General features: G+C 43.8%; 1 protein-coding gene across 1 annotated transcript in view; it reads right to left on the reverse strand.

Moving 5' to 3' along the window:
• Positions 1–1540, reverse strand: part of RPTN (repetin) — a 34133-nt gene extending 32593 nt beyond the window's left edge. Inside the window, exons 1-2 of the mRNA XM_008577296.1 lie at positions 1403–1540; positions 8–637 (exon numbers count right to left, since the gene is read on the reverse strand). Coding sequence (XP_008575518.1) covers positions 8–637; positions 1403–1540 — 768 coding nt within the window. The remainder of the gene's footprint in view (positions 1–7; positions 638–1402) is intronic.
• Positions 1541–17764: the final 16224 nt, after the last annotated feature.

Here is a 17764-nt window from a genome sequence, read left to right on the forward strand (position 1 = left end):
TCTCAGATTGACCATGGTGGGAATCCTTTTCTTGTCTTTCAGACTGACCATAGCAGGAATCCTGACCCTGTCTTTCAGACTGACCATAGCAGGAATCCTGACCCTGTCTTTCAGACTGACCATAGCGGGAGTCCTGACCCTGTCTCTCAGACTGACCATAGCGGGAGTCCTGACCCTGTCTCTCAGACTGACCATAGCGAGAGTCTCTATCTTGTCTCTCAGACTGATCATAGCGGAAATCCTGATCCTGTCTCTTGGACTGATCATAATGAGAGTCCCTCTTTTGTCTCTCAGACTGACCATAGTGGGAATTCCTATCTTTTCTCTCAGACTGATCATGTTGTGCATCCTGACTCTGTCTTTCAGACTGACTGTGGTAGGAGTTCTGCCTTTCTTCCTCATGCCTCTGCCTGTGTTGTCCGCCTGTGTTTCCTGGAAACTTATGGTCTTGTGTTTCTTCCTGTTCCCTTTCTTGCTGGGAGGTTGTATCTCTACATGACTTATTGTCTAGCTTTTGATGGCAGGCTTGGACCAACTGGAACACCAATAGGAGGTATTCATGAAAATCAACACGTCCATTTCTGTCTCTATCTAAGAGGCTCAGGATGGTTTCCACAGTCTCTGGGTCATTTGGTCTCTGTGAGAAGATAAAACAAAGAGCAAAATCAGATGTTCTCCTGTGGGTATTAAGATGTATATCAATGTTCATGCCCTGATCCATTCAGTCCTGCATGGACCTCCTGTAGTCAAGAAACCATTAATCTGAGGTGGCTTGGGCTTGGTTCTAGTCATTGATTAGGTGGTTCTCACAGCCTCATCTCTTGCTGAACCAGTGGGAGCATGACTATAGGAAGTAGATACGCTTATTGAAAATCAGCTCCATTAATAATTAATTTGAATCATTTGAGGAAGTTATCCCATCCCACCACATGCTGTATTCTAATTGCTTGTTTATCTACCTCTTTCTCACCACACTGTGAGATACTGGAAGGAGGAAAAGCTTGTTTTATTCATGTTTCTATCCCCAGTGCCTAGGGTGGTGCTGGCATGGAATAGGTGCTCTATGACTTTTGAATGAGTGAATGAATGAATACACTAGAAGGGGTATGGTCAGCACTAAAATACAGAAATTGAGATGGAAAGCTCAGATTTTCTTATGAGAAATTATTTTTCATTACTTTGAAGTTGTACTTCCTCCTGTTCAAGTTCAGATATAAGGAGGATGTGTGTGTGTGTGTGTGTGTGTGTGTGTATTCTGGGACAGAACTACTGAGAAGCTGCCTGTAATTCTTTTTGTTATGTGGTGGAGCATAACCAAATAAGACAAAACATCAAATCCTGGATGCAGGTGTCAGAGTCATTCACACTTGACTCCGTGGGGCCAAGTGTCTATGTGTCTTACCCGGAGGATGTCTCCAAACTCAGCCAAGAGCAGCTTCTTCAACTCCTTCTTGCATAGTGAGGCACAATCCCCATTCTCTTTGGCATATTTCTGGAACACCTCGATCACACTGAGTATGCTGTTCAGGAGTTGAGCCATTTTGGCAAACACAGGTGAACCTAAAAGAAGAAAGAAGATTTTTTCTGCACTTAGGATGAAGACCAGGAGATGGCATTTCCAGAGGGAAAATGGCCCCTGTTCATCTGGAAAAGAAGCTAAAGAAAGACAGAGCCACTTTTTAGCCATACCCTTCTCTCACCTTTACCCACAGTCCGGCTCCAAATATCACATGCTACAGTGGGAGATGGGTGCAAACTATGGTTCCCCTGCTAGAATGTAAGGCAATTTCCTAAAAACCTGAAATGTATGGTAGTTGTTTTACATGCCCTACCCTCTACTCCAGGTGGGACTTGCTTGATTGAAACTCTCATATCAAAACAAAAAAGAAGGGAGATCAAGAAGCCCATAGAGACAGGGCCAGAAGCCAGCATAGTAGGGCATAATTTTCCCCCAATGACTGGTACACTGGAGGGGGCACTAAACAGATCCCACTGAACAGGTCTCATTATTCTAATGAGCTTTCCTCAAGCAAGGAAGAAGGACAAAAGTCTCCATGTTCTAAGGAAGCTTTATGGGAGAATAAATTTCAGCAAGTGCTTCTGGCCTGGGTGGTAATTTTGGGACATTCTTACAAAATGCAACCAGTGAATACAAAAACTCTCACAAAAATAGCAAGTGGATACAGAGGCAAATTAATTGCACAGATGAGAAAAAGAAAATATAATCAGTTAGGTCCACATTGGCCATGCTGGGAGGCTGGGGTCTTTTGGGATCTGGATCTCAATGATATTTCTTCTTGTGGTATAAAAATTCCAATTACTTGGAGTTTATAGGCCTGCAAACCAAAGCCCTAACTGCAGAGCACATTGGACTTCCAAAAGCATACAGTGATGCTTACAAGGATAAGTGGCAAGTAATGGATTGCATGGGATAAGCTGAGTCCCTTTTAGCAATTCATTGCAATGAGACTTGAGTATTGCTGGTGCCCCATGGTCCAGGGTCTTGGCCTTGATGAGCCATAAACTCTTGGGTCTTGCCTAACTTGCACAAAAGGTAAATGCCCCACTATGTGAGACTAAGCTACCACCAATAGTCCCAGCCTTCAGTTTTGGAATACATAGGACACATTGAAGCAACGTCATAAGTATTTTACAGGCTCAGAAGTTGGCCACCCCAACTATCATCAGATTCTCAGAGCAAGGAAAAGGAAGCAGGAAGATACCCAAGGCTGTCACCACAGGGAGTAGTCTCAGATCTCCCCAGCCCAGCACATTACAGCTGCTCTCAAGAGCCTGATACAATGGCGCAGGTACTGCCATTGCTCCCCCATACATGTCTTACCTGCTTGCGGAGGAATGAGCAGAAGATTCAGAAGCTGGAGAGGATACTGGAGATGTGAAAACCAATCCTATTTATAGGGGTTTTAATTGTCTTTCTAGGCCATCCCAGGAGACACCCATTCTGTGGCAGAACCTGAATCACTCTGGGCCCAGCCCAGCTCAGCCCAACTCAGCCCAGCTTGACCTCTCCCTCTGCAAACCGTTTGGTTTATTTACTTCCCCCACTTGCTCATGAACCTGTTTGTCATTAGAATAGGTGACACTGTTCAAGTCCCAGCCCCATTTAATTAGGGGAGTGTGTGTGCATGTACACGCACATGCTGAGGGGGTCCCAAAAGACAGAGGTGCAGGCTGAGATCATTCTTAATATGTGTCACTTGACAAGAGAAATGGAGGTCAACAGTCAAATAATACCTAAAAAAGTATATCTATATGGTCACATCACAAAGATCTGTCAAAGTAGGGACTAGTATTTGGCCAGGATGTAGTTCCTGGAAGAGATTTGTCAGCATAATCTCTTGCTTGTGTAGGTAGATATTTGTCCATTAATCTTTTGACCTATTTTGAGATGCTAATTTTTTTCATTTATCAGCTCCACAGCCTAGTGGGAAGCATAGATACATGATCGATTTTGAGGGAGGGGCGAGTGCTGATGGTGGAACTGCCACCACTCACGTCTCAAATCTTACTAAAAAGTTGGAATTGAAGGACAGCATAGAAGTTTATGACACCTGTGAGGTAGAGATGTTGTGAAAGACCTCTGCCTCCATTTATTTCCCATCTCTACTCCCATGACATGCCAGCACAGTGTCTTGAGCATAGGAGACATTCATTTTTGGGATAAATGAATTATTGCATTATGAAAGCATTGAAAAATTTTGTGTAAAGTACAAAAAATTATAGACACTTCTGTATTTTTACTTTTGTCTCACATCTAGATCCCTGGTTGGACCTTTTCCTATGTACCCAATCAACCAATCAGTTATTAGTGTTGACACTTGCTATTAATTACTATTTGGTCAGGGTTCTGCAAGGGAATCACAGAAGTGCAGAAGGATTTTAGTCCAGTTGGAAAAAAGAAGTTTACATAGAAAAAGATTTTGGACACTAAGGGTAGGACATGCCAAGTGCTGAGTATTAGAAAACATAGATGCATGTGGAGTCCTCATGGGCTGGGCCTGGGCTTCCCTTAGGAGGTGAGATTGTGTAGTTCCTCAAAGGAACAGAGAAGAAAGCAAAGAGATTCTGGGTGGGGAGAAGGAAAAGGCCAAAGATACAAAGGTGAGAATTTATATGTTGTGTTTGGATTAGAGTGAGCTGGTAAGTCTGGCTGGGGCAGAGGGTATATAGAAGAGTAGAGTTAGCACATTTTGGAACTGAAAGGGAAAATCTAGTCCTAGCCTCTTAATAGTGGTGAGGAAACTGAGATCCAGCTAGACTGAATGACAGGGCTGTGATAAGGCCAGGCCAGCACACTTATTTCTTTATCCCAGCCCAATATGCTTTCTTATACCTTCCGTGAGGCAGATTTGGAGCCTACCTTAGGGTGTATTTTAATGAGAAATGGGAAACAGGGATCATGATCATTTTGGTCAGGAAAGTGACACGATCAAAACTTTGTTTGGGGGAAGATATTCATATGACTGCAGTAGGTGGCCAGTGTCTCAGTTTGTTTGGTACCAAAGGGTTTTCCCAGGACATGAGACTGTCAGTGCTAAAACTGGGAGAGTTTTGGGAAACCAGGGACAAGTTGGTCACCCTAGGCTGTGGTGTATAGGATGAACTGGAAAAAGGAATGTCTGAGCAGGGAGACCAGTTAGGAATCTATTATATGGCCCAGATAAGAAGTGATAAGGGCTTTGACCTGGATTAACGGTTCAAAATTACAGGAAGGTGGAATAGAAGGAAAGAAAGAAGAAATGGGATTTGGGGACATAATAGGTTAGGGCAGGGAAGGTGGGGACATCAGGGGAGACTCTAAGTCTTTAAGTCTAGTTAACTGTAACAAATATGGGTTTCTGAAGAAATGTCACTTCTGAAGGGAGTCCAGATTCAGTGCTCCCACTGGCATTCCACAGGGTCTCTGCCCTTGGGAGTCTTGTTATCTTCTCTGCAGCTCATATCCTCTGATGATCAGCGTCTCCCAGCACTGGTGAGGACTTGCTGAAGTGTGTTTGAAAATCCTGAAAGCTGGGTCATGCTAAGATTCTCTTTCTGTGTTTGCATCTTTACTTAATGCTCTTCAGTTATATCTATTCTCACCTATTAGAATTGAAGACCTGGAGAAGGTTTGGTTGACCACAGAGACAAATAAGGGGAATGAGGGTAGGGTGGGTAGGGGGTAAAGACAGCAGCCACCATGACAGAGAGCAGCAATGCTGTGGCCCCTTTCTGTTGGCATGTTCCAGGGGTCTCTAGCAACTTTTTCTTTTGGTTAGATGGGCAGTTTTCTTTGCCTGATGTTGCAGTGAAGAGAAAGATTATGTTCTTAACAATAGGATCTACTATGTATGCATTCACTTGACACTTAATAAGTTTCTATAGGATGGGTAGAGAACTGTGTTGATCTGCCAATCAGTTAAATAATGGTATTTGTGAGCATATGGAGGACCCTTTTGTAGGCACCGAGATAAAAGATAATCCTTGTCCTTAAAGAATTCTCAGTCTCACTGGGAGGTGGGATACGTAAGAACCTTCTCTGCAGTTCAATTGCTACACGAGCATTACTGCACCGAGATAAAAGATAATCCTTGTCCTTAAAGAATTCTCAGTCTCACTGGGAGGTGGGATAACGTAAGAACCTTCTCTGCAGTTCAATTGCTACACGAGCATTACTGTCGATAGGGTGGAGAGAGGTTGGTTAGAGGGATAAAGGGGAGACTGCAAGGGCTAGAAATAATACATATTTGAAGGAATCATGGAACATGCTCGGTGATTTGGGCAAATCACTTAACCTCCTGGCCTTGAGTTTCTTCATCTGTAAAAGGAGAGGGTTGGAGCTTTCTTTTGGCATTAACATTCTAAAATTCTGTGACTCCAGTCTTAAGGTTAGCAGGGGCTTTAGAGTAATATTTAAACTTTGCTCTATTTGCAAATTTGATAAAAGCCTCAGAACTTTGTACTTAATCTTCCTGTGGAAAATGGGGAGAACAATTATGGATGTTCTGTTACTTCATTAGCATTTGTGAATTGCATGAGGACCTACATTATTTTTGTTCATTTTTTTTCAATGTTTTTGCTGCTTTTAATGCAGTCATGTTGGGGTGTGGCCTTGTGGTCTCAAAGGTAGGATGTTTTTAGGCTACAATTTATTGAGGTCTTATTGTGTGGTAGGTTGTATGTTAAGCATTTTATGTATGTTATCTTTTTTAAGTCCCACAACAATGCCATGAGGCTGGGAATATTATTTTCATTTTTCAGACAAGGAAACTGAGACTCAAAGAAGGTAAATAACTTGTTCAAGGTCACACAGCTTGTAATTGGCTTAAACCCACATCTTCCTGATTCCCAAGCTCTTGTTTGCAACCCCTGTGTTATTCTGCCTCTTTTGGAATAGGACTGGTGATTGCCCACTCCCCAGTGAGAGAAATAGCTTTCCACATAGACTTAAGTGAGTAAGACCAGAGTAACTCCCTAATGACATGCCATGAAGGAATCCAACCTTGAAAGGAGAACCTCCTGACACTTAACCAGACAAATATTTATTATTTTCCTATGCTTCTCTGGAACATAAATGGTTCAAATGCCGAAGGAGTTTGTAATCTAGTTGGTGAGACAAGATGGATGCTTATACTTCTAGAAGCAAAACCTACTGGAAAAAACACCCTGTCTTTACAGTTGATGGCTCTGGGTGCTTCTCTGGAACATAAATGGTTCAAATGCCGAAGGAGTTTGTAATCTAGTTGGTGAGACAGGATGGATGCTTATACTTCTAGAAGCAAAACCTACTGGAAAAAACACCCTGTCTTTACAGTTGATGGCTCTGGGGATTGGTTTGAAATGCGATTGAAAAAGTTCCACTTGTTGTGCATTCCCTGTAGTTCTTGACCCTATTGCAATCCTTTGCTGTTCACTTCCCTTGGGGTGCAGATGTGCCTGGTGGGTGTGACTGATACTATTTTGAGCTAATGGAGTTTTCAGGGAGTCTCCTTGTTATATTTTGGCTAAATCATTACGGATAATTATCATGGAACTCTCAGACTTCCCTTTTCCTTCTGTTGAGATGCTGGGTACCAATTTATTGAGATGATATCCACAGGGTCCAGAGGATGGCTGCTTGTATTACAAGGCAAGGCCCCCATGCAACACTGGCGCAGGCACTTTGTTTCTGCTTAGCCCTTTGGCGTTAAGCAGGTGAATAAACTGCAGTTGAGCAAATGAACACCTTCTCCCGGAGAGGAGTGGGAGTAATTAATAGACACAAAGCCCTTTGAGATTTCTTGATATTGAAAGGTCATTTATTATCATCTGCACAAATAAATTCTCATTTTAAAATCTTTCCTTACAGGGAATTACCCTCCTGTTAATTATAGGCCTTTTTCCTATTAATGGCATTTGTGGGAGTCAGTGGCTTTTAAAGATAACTCTGGCCTCAGCAAAATTTTAACCTTGTCAGAAAATGTGTTCTGAGTCGAAGGAAGGAGATCTAAGGTTCCTGGGGACCTAGTGCTCAAGTGTTTGTCTGGAACTGAGCTCCTCATACCCAGCTTATAGCCCAGCCTCTTTGACTATAGGCTTTAGTTTTTGGATACAAGAGCTACCACCCCCCTTTCCTCCCCAGTGTCTTAGGCCATATCTTTACCCCAAATGAAATGAGCTAGAAAGTGTCAGAAGTCATTGCTGAGCTCAGCTCATGGGATTTAGGTAGTTCCTAGAACATGGTTAATAATGCTACAGACCAAAATAGATGTTTTTAAAGTGACTGAATGTGGCAGAATTTGGATCATTCAGGTCAGATTTCTGAGTTTTTTCTTTTTCTTTTTATTGAGACATAGTTCACACACTAAAGAATTTACCCACTTAAAGTGTACAATTCAGGGTTATTTAGTATTGTACAGCCATCACCAAAATCTAAGTTTATGACTTTTTTTTCCTCCCAAAAGAAATCCTGTGCCCATTAGCAGTCACCCCCACCACACACACACTCTGCCCTCTTTAATTCCCTGGCAACCACTAATCTACTGTCTATATAGATTTGCCTATTCTGGACATTTCGTACAAATGGAATCATACAATATGTGGACTTTTTTTGACTGGCTTCTTTCACTTAGCATAATGTTTTCAAGGTTCATCTATGTTATGGCAAGTTTCAGTACTTCATTCCTTTTTATGCTTGAATAATATTCCATTATACGAATCTATCACATTTTGTTTATCCGTTCATCCATTAATGGACATTTGGGTTGTTTCCACCTTTTGGCTATTATGAACAATGCTGCTGTGTACACTCATGTACAAGTTTTTGTGCTGGACTTATGTTTTCAGTTCTCTTGGGCATGCACCTAGGAGTGGAGTTACTGTGTTACATGATAATTCTATGTTTAACTTTTTGAGAAACTGCCAAACTGTTTTCAGTTCTTTTTGAGAAACTTTCTGGAGAGAGATGATTGGTTTAAAGGGCTTGTCTTGAGGATGCCAACAGGCTAAACCTGCCCAGCTGAGATGCAGCAAGGCAGAGGCCAGGGCTGTGGAGTGACCACAATGCCCTCAACCTCCCAGGGGTCTTGTGCAATCTTGCAACCCAGCAGCTACCAAAGAACCCACAGTCGCAGGCACCTGAAAAAGGTTTGTTGACCAAAGGAATGAATATGTCCTGAGGTAAAGTGGGAGTGGAGGAAATGAGGTGGGGAAGATAGGTAAATATGCTTTGTAATCTGTGAAGTTTCCACTGTATTTTAAATATTATCGGCAATTCATTTGGGGTGCTATCTGCCTTTTCAGTTCCCTCTCCTCCTCCTCCACTCCTGGATGAACTCCCTCAGGATAGGAAGAGGTGAATTTGGGGAATTTGGTATGGGGAAGCCTATGCTCAGGCATTTGCCTGCTCCCCTTTCAAGAAAAGTCAGTTCTCTTCCTGATTTTCCTTGTGGCCTTTCCTGGCCCATTACTCTCATGCACCAGAGAGCCCTTGGATTGAGAATTAAAAGCCCTGGTTCTACTCGGGCCCTGCACTCACTTTCTTTGTGAACTTGGAAAAGAGTCTTCTGCTTTGTAATTTTCCTCCTCATCTATAAAATGAGGGAGGGGTTTGAAGTGATAACTGGATGAACTGGATAACTTCTACCTCTGCAAAACTGTGCTCCCTGAGGTTTCTTTCAGTTCTAAGAATCTGCACAAACTTGTTTCTTGTCTCTCTCCCCTCCTCACCTTTATTCCTGCTACCTCTCAGGAGAGGTTCTCAGTACTGTTTGCTAAGACTATTGTGGAACGATAAACAGATCTCTCTACCTCTAATCTTCCAATTTATTTTTCACAGAGCAAATTCTTTTCAAAAATGGTTACTATTTCTGTTTCTTGTCTCTCTCCCCTCCTCACCTTTATTCCTGCTACCTCTCAGGAGAGGTTCTCAGGACTGTTTGCTAAGACTATTGTGGAATGATAAACAGATCTCTCTACCTCTAATCTTCCAATTTATTTTTCACAGAGCAAATTCTTTTCAAAAATGGTTACTATTTCCTTTAAGAAACAAGGGTTACTTTCCATAAGAATGAAGTTCAAAATTCTTAACATGTTATGCAAGGCCTTCCATGGCAAGCAGATCTTTTCAGTTTTAGCTATTTTTACTACTTCCCAACCACACTGGACTTCTGGATGTTCTCTAACTAAACGCTGCACTTGCTCTTCTCTCTGTTTTTATTCACACTGCTTCTTCCCCTGGGCCCTTTTCTCCCTGTTTCTACCTGTCAAAATTCTACCCAGGTTAAACATATTTAAATGCTTAACTTTTCCATGAAAACACTTCCAAGTCTTCCTCCTGAGAACTCTCCTATCTCTTCTCTGTCCTCTTGCTGTATTCTGTAGCCTTCTCAGTGTTCATAACGTTCTCTTTTGTATTCTGTAGATGGCTGTGTCCATGTCAGTCTATCTCCCTAGACTTTAAGCTCCATGAGCGAAAAGATTTTTCTTAATTCCTCTCTCTATCTCTACAAGCTCTCTTTGTCATCCACAAGGTAGTTGTTCTTTGACTATGAGATCGTCTGGTTTTTGCCAGTTCCTCTGCCCGTGGTGGAGTGGGATTCTGAAACATACAACTAAGCTCTTATTTCATGTGGCTCTTTAACACTTTCTGTTGCTTCTTGTGTATAATTATCATCTCTGAATTAGATGATGAATTCTCTGAGGGCAAAGAGCTTGATTTCCCCTTCTGATTCTCCCAAGAGCCCTGCCACAGTGCTGGGCTTCCGGTCAGCAGCTGAACTGATGATTTTCCACCTGTGCAAGTCTGTGCTCCCTGAGGAGTTCTTACTAGGGATTTAAAGCTTACTTGCAATTTGTTGGCTCTTGAGAATAAAGAGAATCATGTGTGAAAATTGTATGTCCTTACAGAGTATGGGGCAGGAAGATGGGGTTGGAGGCTGGACCAGTGTCCAGTATTCAGGAGGCCTGGGGAAGGACTACTAGTATCTTGAAGGGTTTACACACAGGAAGAATGGAGAAAGCTTTAGTTTCCAAAGAAATAGCTGAATGCTAAGGTTGTCAGGCTCAACTGAGAGGTGGGTCCTGAGGCACAGCCATAGCCCTCACCAGCAGCATACCGAATGCATCTGTGATGCTGGTCAGCAAATGTACACGGAGTTCTGGAGCAGCAAGCTGAAAACAGGGTTGGCTGCAAATCAGACCCACCTGGGCCCCCAGAGGTCATCTTTCCCTGCTTCTGACCCAGGTAGGTTGGTGCCCAGGCCATCGGTGTCAGGTGTCAATTCTAAGACTCTCCCAGAAGAGCAGATTGCCCACTGTCCCCGAGAAGCCCATGCCTGTGTCTCATTCCCTCAGCTGTCAAGCATAGTAGGATGCTGGATCTGGGGTTGTGAGAGAGCTGGGAGAAAAAAGCAGGTGATCTCAGCGAGCTATTGCAAAGGCTTGAGTAAGGGGAGTGATCCTTCTGAGGGCTTTGCCAGCAAAGCACAAAAAAGTATTTAAAAAAGTGTTAAAAGTATTAGAGGCCACTAGCGGATGGCCTAGGGGATTTGGTGGAGATTATCTGGGATTGGGGAGAGGTGCTATCTCCAATCATCTGTTATTTATGTTATCCCATAAAGGAGGGCAGTTGATGCTCAAATGATATACATACTTGTCACTTGTCATGTCCACCTAATAAACTCTTGGCATAGTCAAGAAACAAGAAGGAGGGATTGAGGGCCTGGAGACCAAGTTTTCTTCACTGGTTGGCTGGTTCATTCATTTATTTATTCATTTATCCTCTTGATGAATGCTTAGTGAGGAAGACAGACCTGTTAAAAATCAAAAGGATTCTGGGAAGAGATTATGGCAGAGCTGGGGGCCAGGGTTGGGATAAGAGCAGAATTTCATTATCATCAGTTGTTCCCTCACAGTGGGACCAGCTCAGACAAGCACTCTCTCTCCTGCTGCTCCTACTCCCAATGCCTACACCCCAGCAGCCTCACACCCTCTATGTGTCTCAGCCACAACTTGGCTTAATTACCACAACACTTTGTCATGGGAGTTCTGCCTACTCATCCTCCTTTAATCCCCAAGCTCTTTATTGTGGTCACAAATGCTCCACGTGGCCCCAGTCTCCCTGCAGGAGAGAAATCATTAGCTTCTTGCAGCATCAGAAACAACAGCGCCTTCCTGTCCCAGGAGCAGAGGGAAGGATGGCCAAAGCTCAGGGCTTAGGGAAGAATAGGGGAGGAAAAGTGACAGCAGAGGGAGAGGCCCAGCAGGCTTTTGTTGTGACATGTTCCCTGTGCTGGTCAAAGTCGGTAGGAGCCTGACTGCCTTTCTGAGCATCTCGTCTCTATTCGTCTGTGCAGAATAACAGCCTGCTACTGCTCGTATACAAGAGGAGAGGCTGGTAGCCCCCTCAGCAGGCACTTCTGGAGCCTGATTCTGTGCCATGAGGAGGTAGGCTGGTGAAGGTGAGTGCAGGGAGGTCCCCGGTCATCTGGAAGGACCCCTGCCCTTAAACCTCATAGGCTCCATAGAACAGTTTCAAGTACCCAGAGCTTTCCTGCCTTTGTAAAAGGAAAAGTCAAATCTCAGGAGGGAGGATATGATTTTTACAAGGTCATGCCTGGTCACACAAGAAGTCAATAGTCAAGCTATAGTTAGAATCTAAATTTTCTAACACAAGTATATGACATGGGATCTTTCCTGTCCTGAGACTCTATGTTCTGCCTTTTCTCTAGTCACATTTGCTAATCCAATCCAAGTCAGAGAGAACATGAATCGGAGGGTCAGGCATATCTGTGTGGGAATGCTGTTCTGCTCAGGATTGTTGTAGAAATTAGACGAGCTTGAGCATGTGAGTGTAAAGCCTAGCACCTGGCAGAGGGGAGGGTGCAGTCAGGGTATGCTTTCCTTCCCTTCCAAGGTAGCCTGGCTGTTATCCTCTTTCTGGAAACTCTCTGGGCATCAGAGGTCCTGACCTCTTTGGGCATGCTGCTGAGTTTATTTAGGCCTCCATTTATAGAATGTGTCAGGAGCTCAAGTACTTTATGAGCAGAGGTTAATTACTATTATGATTAATATATTAGTCACCCGCAGTGGTGAGATGCTGCCCTAAACTACCCTATTTGAGAAACAATGGAGGAACTTTGTGAGGCTAATAAGAACTGTGCCATTAATTTGAGGCTTGAGGATATGGACTGTGGGGAGTAGACCATTTTATGGAATTTGTTTTAAGCTACACTTTCAGCTTTGCCATTACCTGGCTTTTTATAATCCATTCCTATAACTCCCTATCATCACAGGTAAGGCTCTTATCAGATGTTTCTTGGAGAGCAAGGAATCTTGCAGAAGATGAGGTGGGCAATTTCCACAATGGAAGGACCATGAATAGGGTAGGAGCAAGACAGAGGGAAGCAAGAGCAGATTGTTCTCATCGTTCATTCAGTGATGATTTTGTGTGATCATCTCTTTAGGCCACAGGGGGCAGGAAAGTGACATGAATTTCAATTGTGCACAAATGCAAAATAACCCACATAATGAGAAATTCACATACTTACAGTGAGAAACACATCAAACTGCACTGGAGGGGAAAGAATTTGGACTTGGAATCACAAGAACTGGCTTCCATTTGTGATTCTGTGAGCTATCATTAAACTTGAAGGAATCATTCTGAGACTGAGAAGGGAGGACTGATGTAAGTGCTGCCAGCGTGTACTAAAGTAAATGCTTACTGGCTCTGTAATCTGCATATGCTGATCCAGCTGTAACTCAGTCCCTCACATTTTCATCTGTCAGTAGGCCATGCCTCCTCGCATGGGTGGCCCAGTTACAGACATCAGATCAGCAGCTTCAGCTTCATGTGAAGTCTTTCCTTTGAACAGCCAGCTTTTGCTTGATTTTGTTATCAGATCTAAGTCTCAGATTATTGTCCCTCTGCCTCAGCCTTCCCAGAATGCTTGAAGTCTTGTCCATAATGGCAGGCCAGTGTTTTTGTTCTAGGTTTATCTCAACAGACCCCATATCCACCTTTTCTCCTCCTGTCACTCAGTAGACATCCACCTTTAGTTTGTGAACATGCAAGACCCTGGCCTTTGTAGGGTCTCTTATCCCTGCCACAGCATACAGTTAACTTGATGACAAAGTACTTAGAACTCTGCTGCATATAGTAGGCACTCAAGACATGTTAGCTGCCTTCAGTATTATGTTTCTGGGTATAGAAGTCTCAGCATGATACTTAGCATGTGGTCACTTAATACATAGTGGCTATTGCAGTTATTATCATTACTAAAACTAACCCAAATCATCCATATAGAACAATGGGCTCTGTGCTGTCCTCTGTGACCGAGGACGGGTGCCCAGGAATCACTGCACTGCCTCTTGAGGATGTGCCTCTGTGTGTGCACCTGTTTGAAAGCCTCCTGGATGTGTCTCCCGCTGTGTGTTATCACCTCCTTTGTGTGGCACTCATCCTCTGTGCTGTTGGCTCACCTGGCCTTCCTGCTGAACATGGGCTTCCAAAGGACTCCACTGGTGGCTTATTCATCTTTGTATTCATTGCAACTCAGTGCTGGTACAGAGCACGTCTTCAGGAAGTGCCTTAGGATGAATAAATTAAAAAGGAGAACCAAATGATAATGCCACCAAAATAGGTATTGCGAATGAAACAGAAATACTCTTAGCTGCCCTGGCTCCAGACCCAGACTGCCTGGGTTTGAATTCTGGCTTATGAGCTGGGTGAGCCCGGGAGAGTGACTGGCACATAGCGATCACTCGATAAATGTGAAATATGATTATTTTTATCATCATTATTGTTAAGTCTTTAGTGGACTAGCCCCTGAAAAGCTAAGTGCAGTTTTGGTCTTCAAAAGCCCTAAGTAAGAAATAGTCTTGGGCTGGCCCGGTGGCGCACTGGATAGTGCGCCGCTTGGGAAGCGTGGCGGCGCTCCCACCTGAGGGTTCGGATCCCACATACAGACCGGTTCCTGCTCACTGGCTGAGAGAGGCGCGGGAGCAACGCTGAGGGGTGCAATCCCGTTGCCGGTCCCCGGTCCGGTGCGGGGGCAACACTGAGGGATGCGATCCGTTGCCGGACCGGGAAAAAAAAAAAAAAAGGTTTTAAATTTAAATTTTAAGCCTTTTTTTTTTTTTTTCGGGTCCCGGAAAGGGATCCCACCCCCCAGTTTTCCCCCCCCCCGGCCCCGGGGCCGGGGGGGGGGAAAACCGGGGGGTTGGAGTCCGTTGCCGGCACCGGAAAAAAAAAAAAAAAAAAAAAAAAAAAAAAAAGAAATAGTCTTATAATTTAAATCTTAGAAAAAGGTAACGAGGAGGTAATGATAAGAGATATCCTACCTTAAGGCCTCTGTGTTTGCTGTTCCTTCTGCCTGAAATGCTGTTCCCTCAGATAATCACATGGTTTAATCACTCATTTCATTTAGGTCTCTACTCAAATGTCACCATGGTGGAGAAGACTTCCTTGTCACCCTAAAGAAAATAGCAAGCCCCTCCCACCAGTCATCATTTTCTAACTCTCTATTCCCTTACTCTGCTCTATTTTTCTTCTTATCACCATCACCTAGTTTAGTCCATATTTGCTCACTTATGATCTCTCTCCCCCACTAGAAAGCAAGCATCTTGTAGCCTCAGTGCCCAGAACAGTGCCTGACATGGTGGGTGCTCTGGCACTGTGGGCGAATGCTTGATGTGATTGAATGGTAACATCAGGTCTTTCCATTTAGAGAGGAGGATGGCACGAAAGGAGTTAAATGGAAGGCTATAAGATCAAGAAAGTTCTATATTATATGAACATAGCTATGCTCATAATTACCTAAAATATTAGAATAAGGAAGTCCCTATCCCTTTAAGGTTTGAGAAAGGTAAGTTTAAGACAAAGAAGCAGCAGCTTTATTTTATGCAACGGGCCATAATTTAGGGGAACTCTGTACTTCTAGCAGTGGTGCCTGCTGAAAAATAAGAAATCATTCATAGATTTCCAGAAGCTCTGATTGCCATCCCTCCCATCTGGCACTATGGGTTTCCATAGCTTTCCTCCATACTGCTCTGGGGGCCTCTGTTTGGGATAGGCTTTTGGGTGAATGCACACAGGGCTGGTTTTCAATTGACCATTTTGATGTTTCTATGTACCAGTGTAATGAGAGAGGGAAGTAAGAGGGTAAGCGATAGGGGCTCTTGAGAGCAAGCAGGAGGGCTGGAGGGTTGGAAAGAGACAGAGTGGTGAACAGAAGATCTACATTTCCCATTTGTTGTCAGCAGTGGGAGATGCCGGAAAGAGACCCTGGAGGAAGTGTTTACAATCGAAAAGTTTAGGGGACCACCATAGACCTTGGGTTGGCAAGGTTCATTCATTCCATGGTTCATTTCACTTAACAAATATTTATTGATAACCTATTATGCATCAGGCACTGTTCTAGAAATGGAGGTTACACTAGTGAAATCCTGCCCTCCTACAGTTTTTATATTCTAGGGTGGGTAGACATATAATAAACAAATAAGTAACATATGTAGTGTGTCAGTGTCAAGTGCTATGATGAGAAATAAACAGGGGATGTGATAGGAGGTACTGGGATGGTGGAATGTGGGGCAGGGACAGGTGGCTGGGGAAGGCTTCTTGGAGGTGGCATTTGGTGATGGCCTGAAGGAAGTGAAGTTTTCTGTCTGGCCCCAACTAGATGCCTCTTCGGTTCCCAGCAGCCTGGTTATTCATATTTAAATGTGTGTGTCTGAGCCTCATTTCCTTCCCTGTCCCACAATACCCAGTTTACTTTACTCAGTAAACATTAGGCACTGGTGACACATTGTGAACAAGACAGACAGGACCCATGACTCTGTGGAGCTTTTAGTCCAAACAAGTAAACAGGTAAACAGTGCAAGGGAGGCTGCATTATGATGTTTCCAGGGTGCTGCGGCAGCTCAGAATGGGTCAGGCCTGAATTGGAGCTTGTCTTTTCTTCCTTTCCAGTCCTCTCTCCTTGTCTCCTGTCCATGCTTTTCTTTACTGAATGAACCCCCAATTTGGAGTCCTTCCCCATCTCACATTTCTTGATGTATTAGGCATCATGACTGATTCTTCCTTGGCCTTTACTTACCAGTTTAATGAAGATAATAGCTGTTGCCACCCATACACTCACAAGAATGCAGGAATATTACAGGGGATTAATGGCATTTTAGGATTAAGGACACAATGGCACTTTAGGATTAAGGACACAAGTTTAAAAGCTTTTAGCTCCTCCTAAATTAGGGGATCTACCTGACACAATGCATTGCTAAACTCCCCAGATTTCCCTGTGGCAATAGTTCTGTTTCCCCTTGGGCCCACAGTGGCTACTTTCTGGGAAATCTGGGCACAATTGCTTTGGGTGTTAAGTCCCTGTCCTTTGGACCCCACCTCTTTCCCTTATGGGGCCTGTGACAACAGAGCTCAGGTATATGGCACCTGAGGAATTTGCAAGGGATATGACAGGTGTCAGGGAAGTTAGCTGATGGTCAGTCATAGCCACAGTGGGACGTGGTATATAGCCTCCTCAATAGCTGCCTTGTTCTCTGTCACAGACCTCACTGATCCTGGTGAGTACCAGAGGCCTTGGCAGCAGGACACCTTTCTCAGTCTGGGTCTTCATAATCTGATCTGTCACCTGTTTCTGACTCCATCTCCCTTCCAAAACTCCCCTGCTCTAGTTAAAATGGTCTATTTGCTGTGCCCTGGGCCCATTTCCACACCTCCACTGAGGTGGTAAATCCTCTCTGAAATGTTCATTCTTCTCTAAACCTCTTTAAATCTACCCACTCTTCAACATCCCCTAATTGAACTTGAGGGGCACATTTTATTCTTTCGTTGCTCTTCTTTGGTTCAGAGCAACATCTACCCCCACAGAGAATCCTCAGGCTGGAACAGGCCGACACTGCCTACCTCTAACCCAGTGACATTCAAACTGTGCTCCTTGGCACCTGTCAGGGGCTGAGGTGAGGGAGCATGGTGTGTAGGACTCTGCTTATACTCATTCAATGAACTGCTTTTATATTTAAAACGTCTTAAACTTTGCCTTGAGGGAAGAATTCTGCAGTTAAACAGTTTGAAAAGTACAGTATCAAATTGGATTTGTTTATAATGTGGAAATGGAGGCCCATCATGTACACAATGACACAGGGATAGGCAGTACTGGGATCAGATTCCTGGTCCCCTGAGGCCTTTGCTTCTTATTAACAGAAAGTAGTAGTGGAGTTGTGACATGCTCTGTTGTACTATCTAAAGAACATTATAATCTCTTTGAAATCATAA

Source organism: Galeopterus variegatus, unplaced genomic scaffold, assembly GCF_000696425.1.
Source record: "Galeopterus variegatus unplaced genomic scaffold, G_variegatus-3.0.2 Scaffold1480, whole genome shotgun sequence".
NCBI lineage: Eukaryota > Metazoa > Chordata > Mammalia > Dermoptera > Cynocephalidae > Galeopterus > Galeopterus variegatus.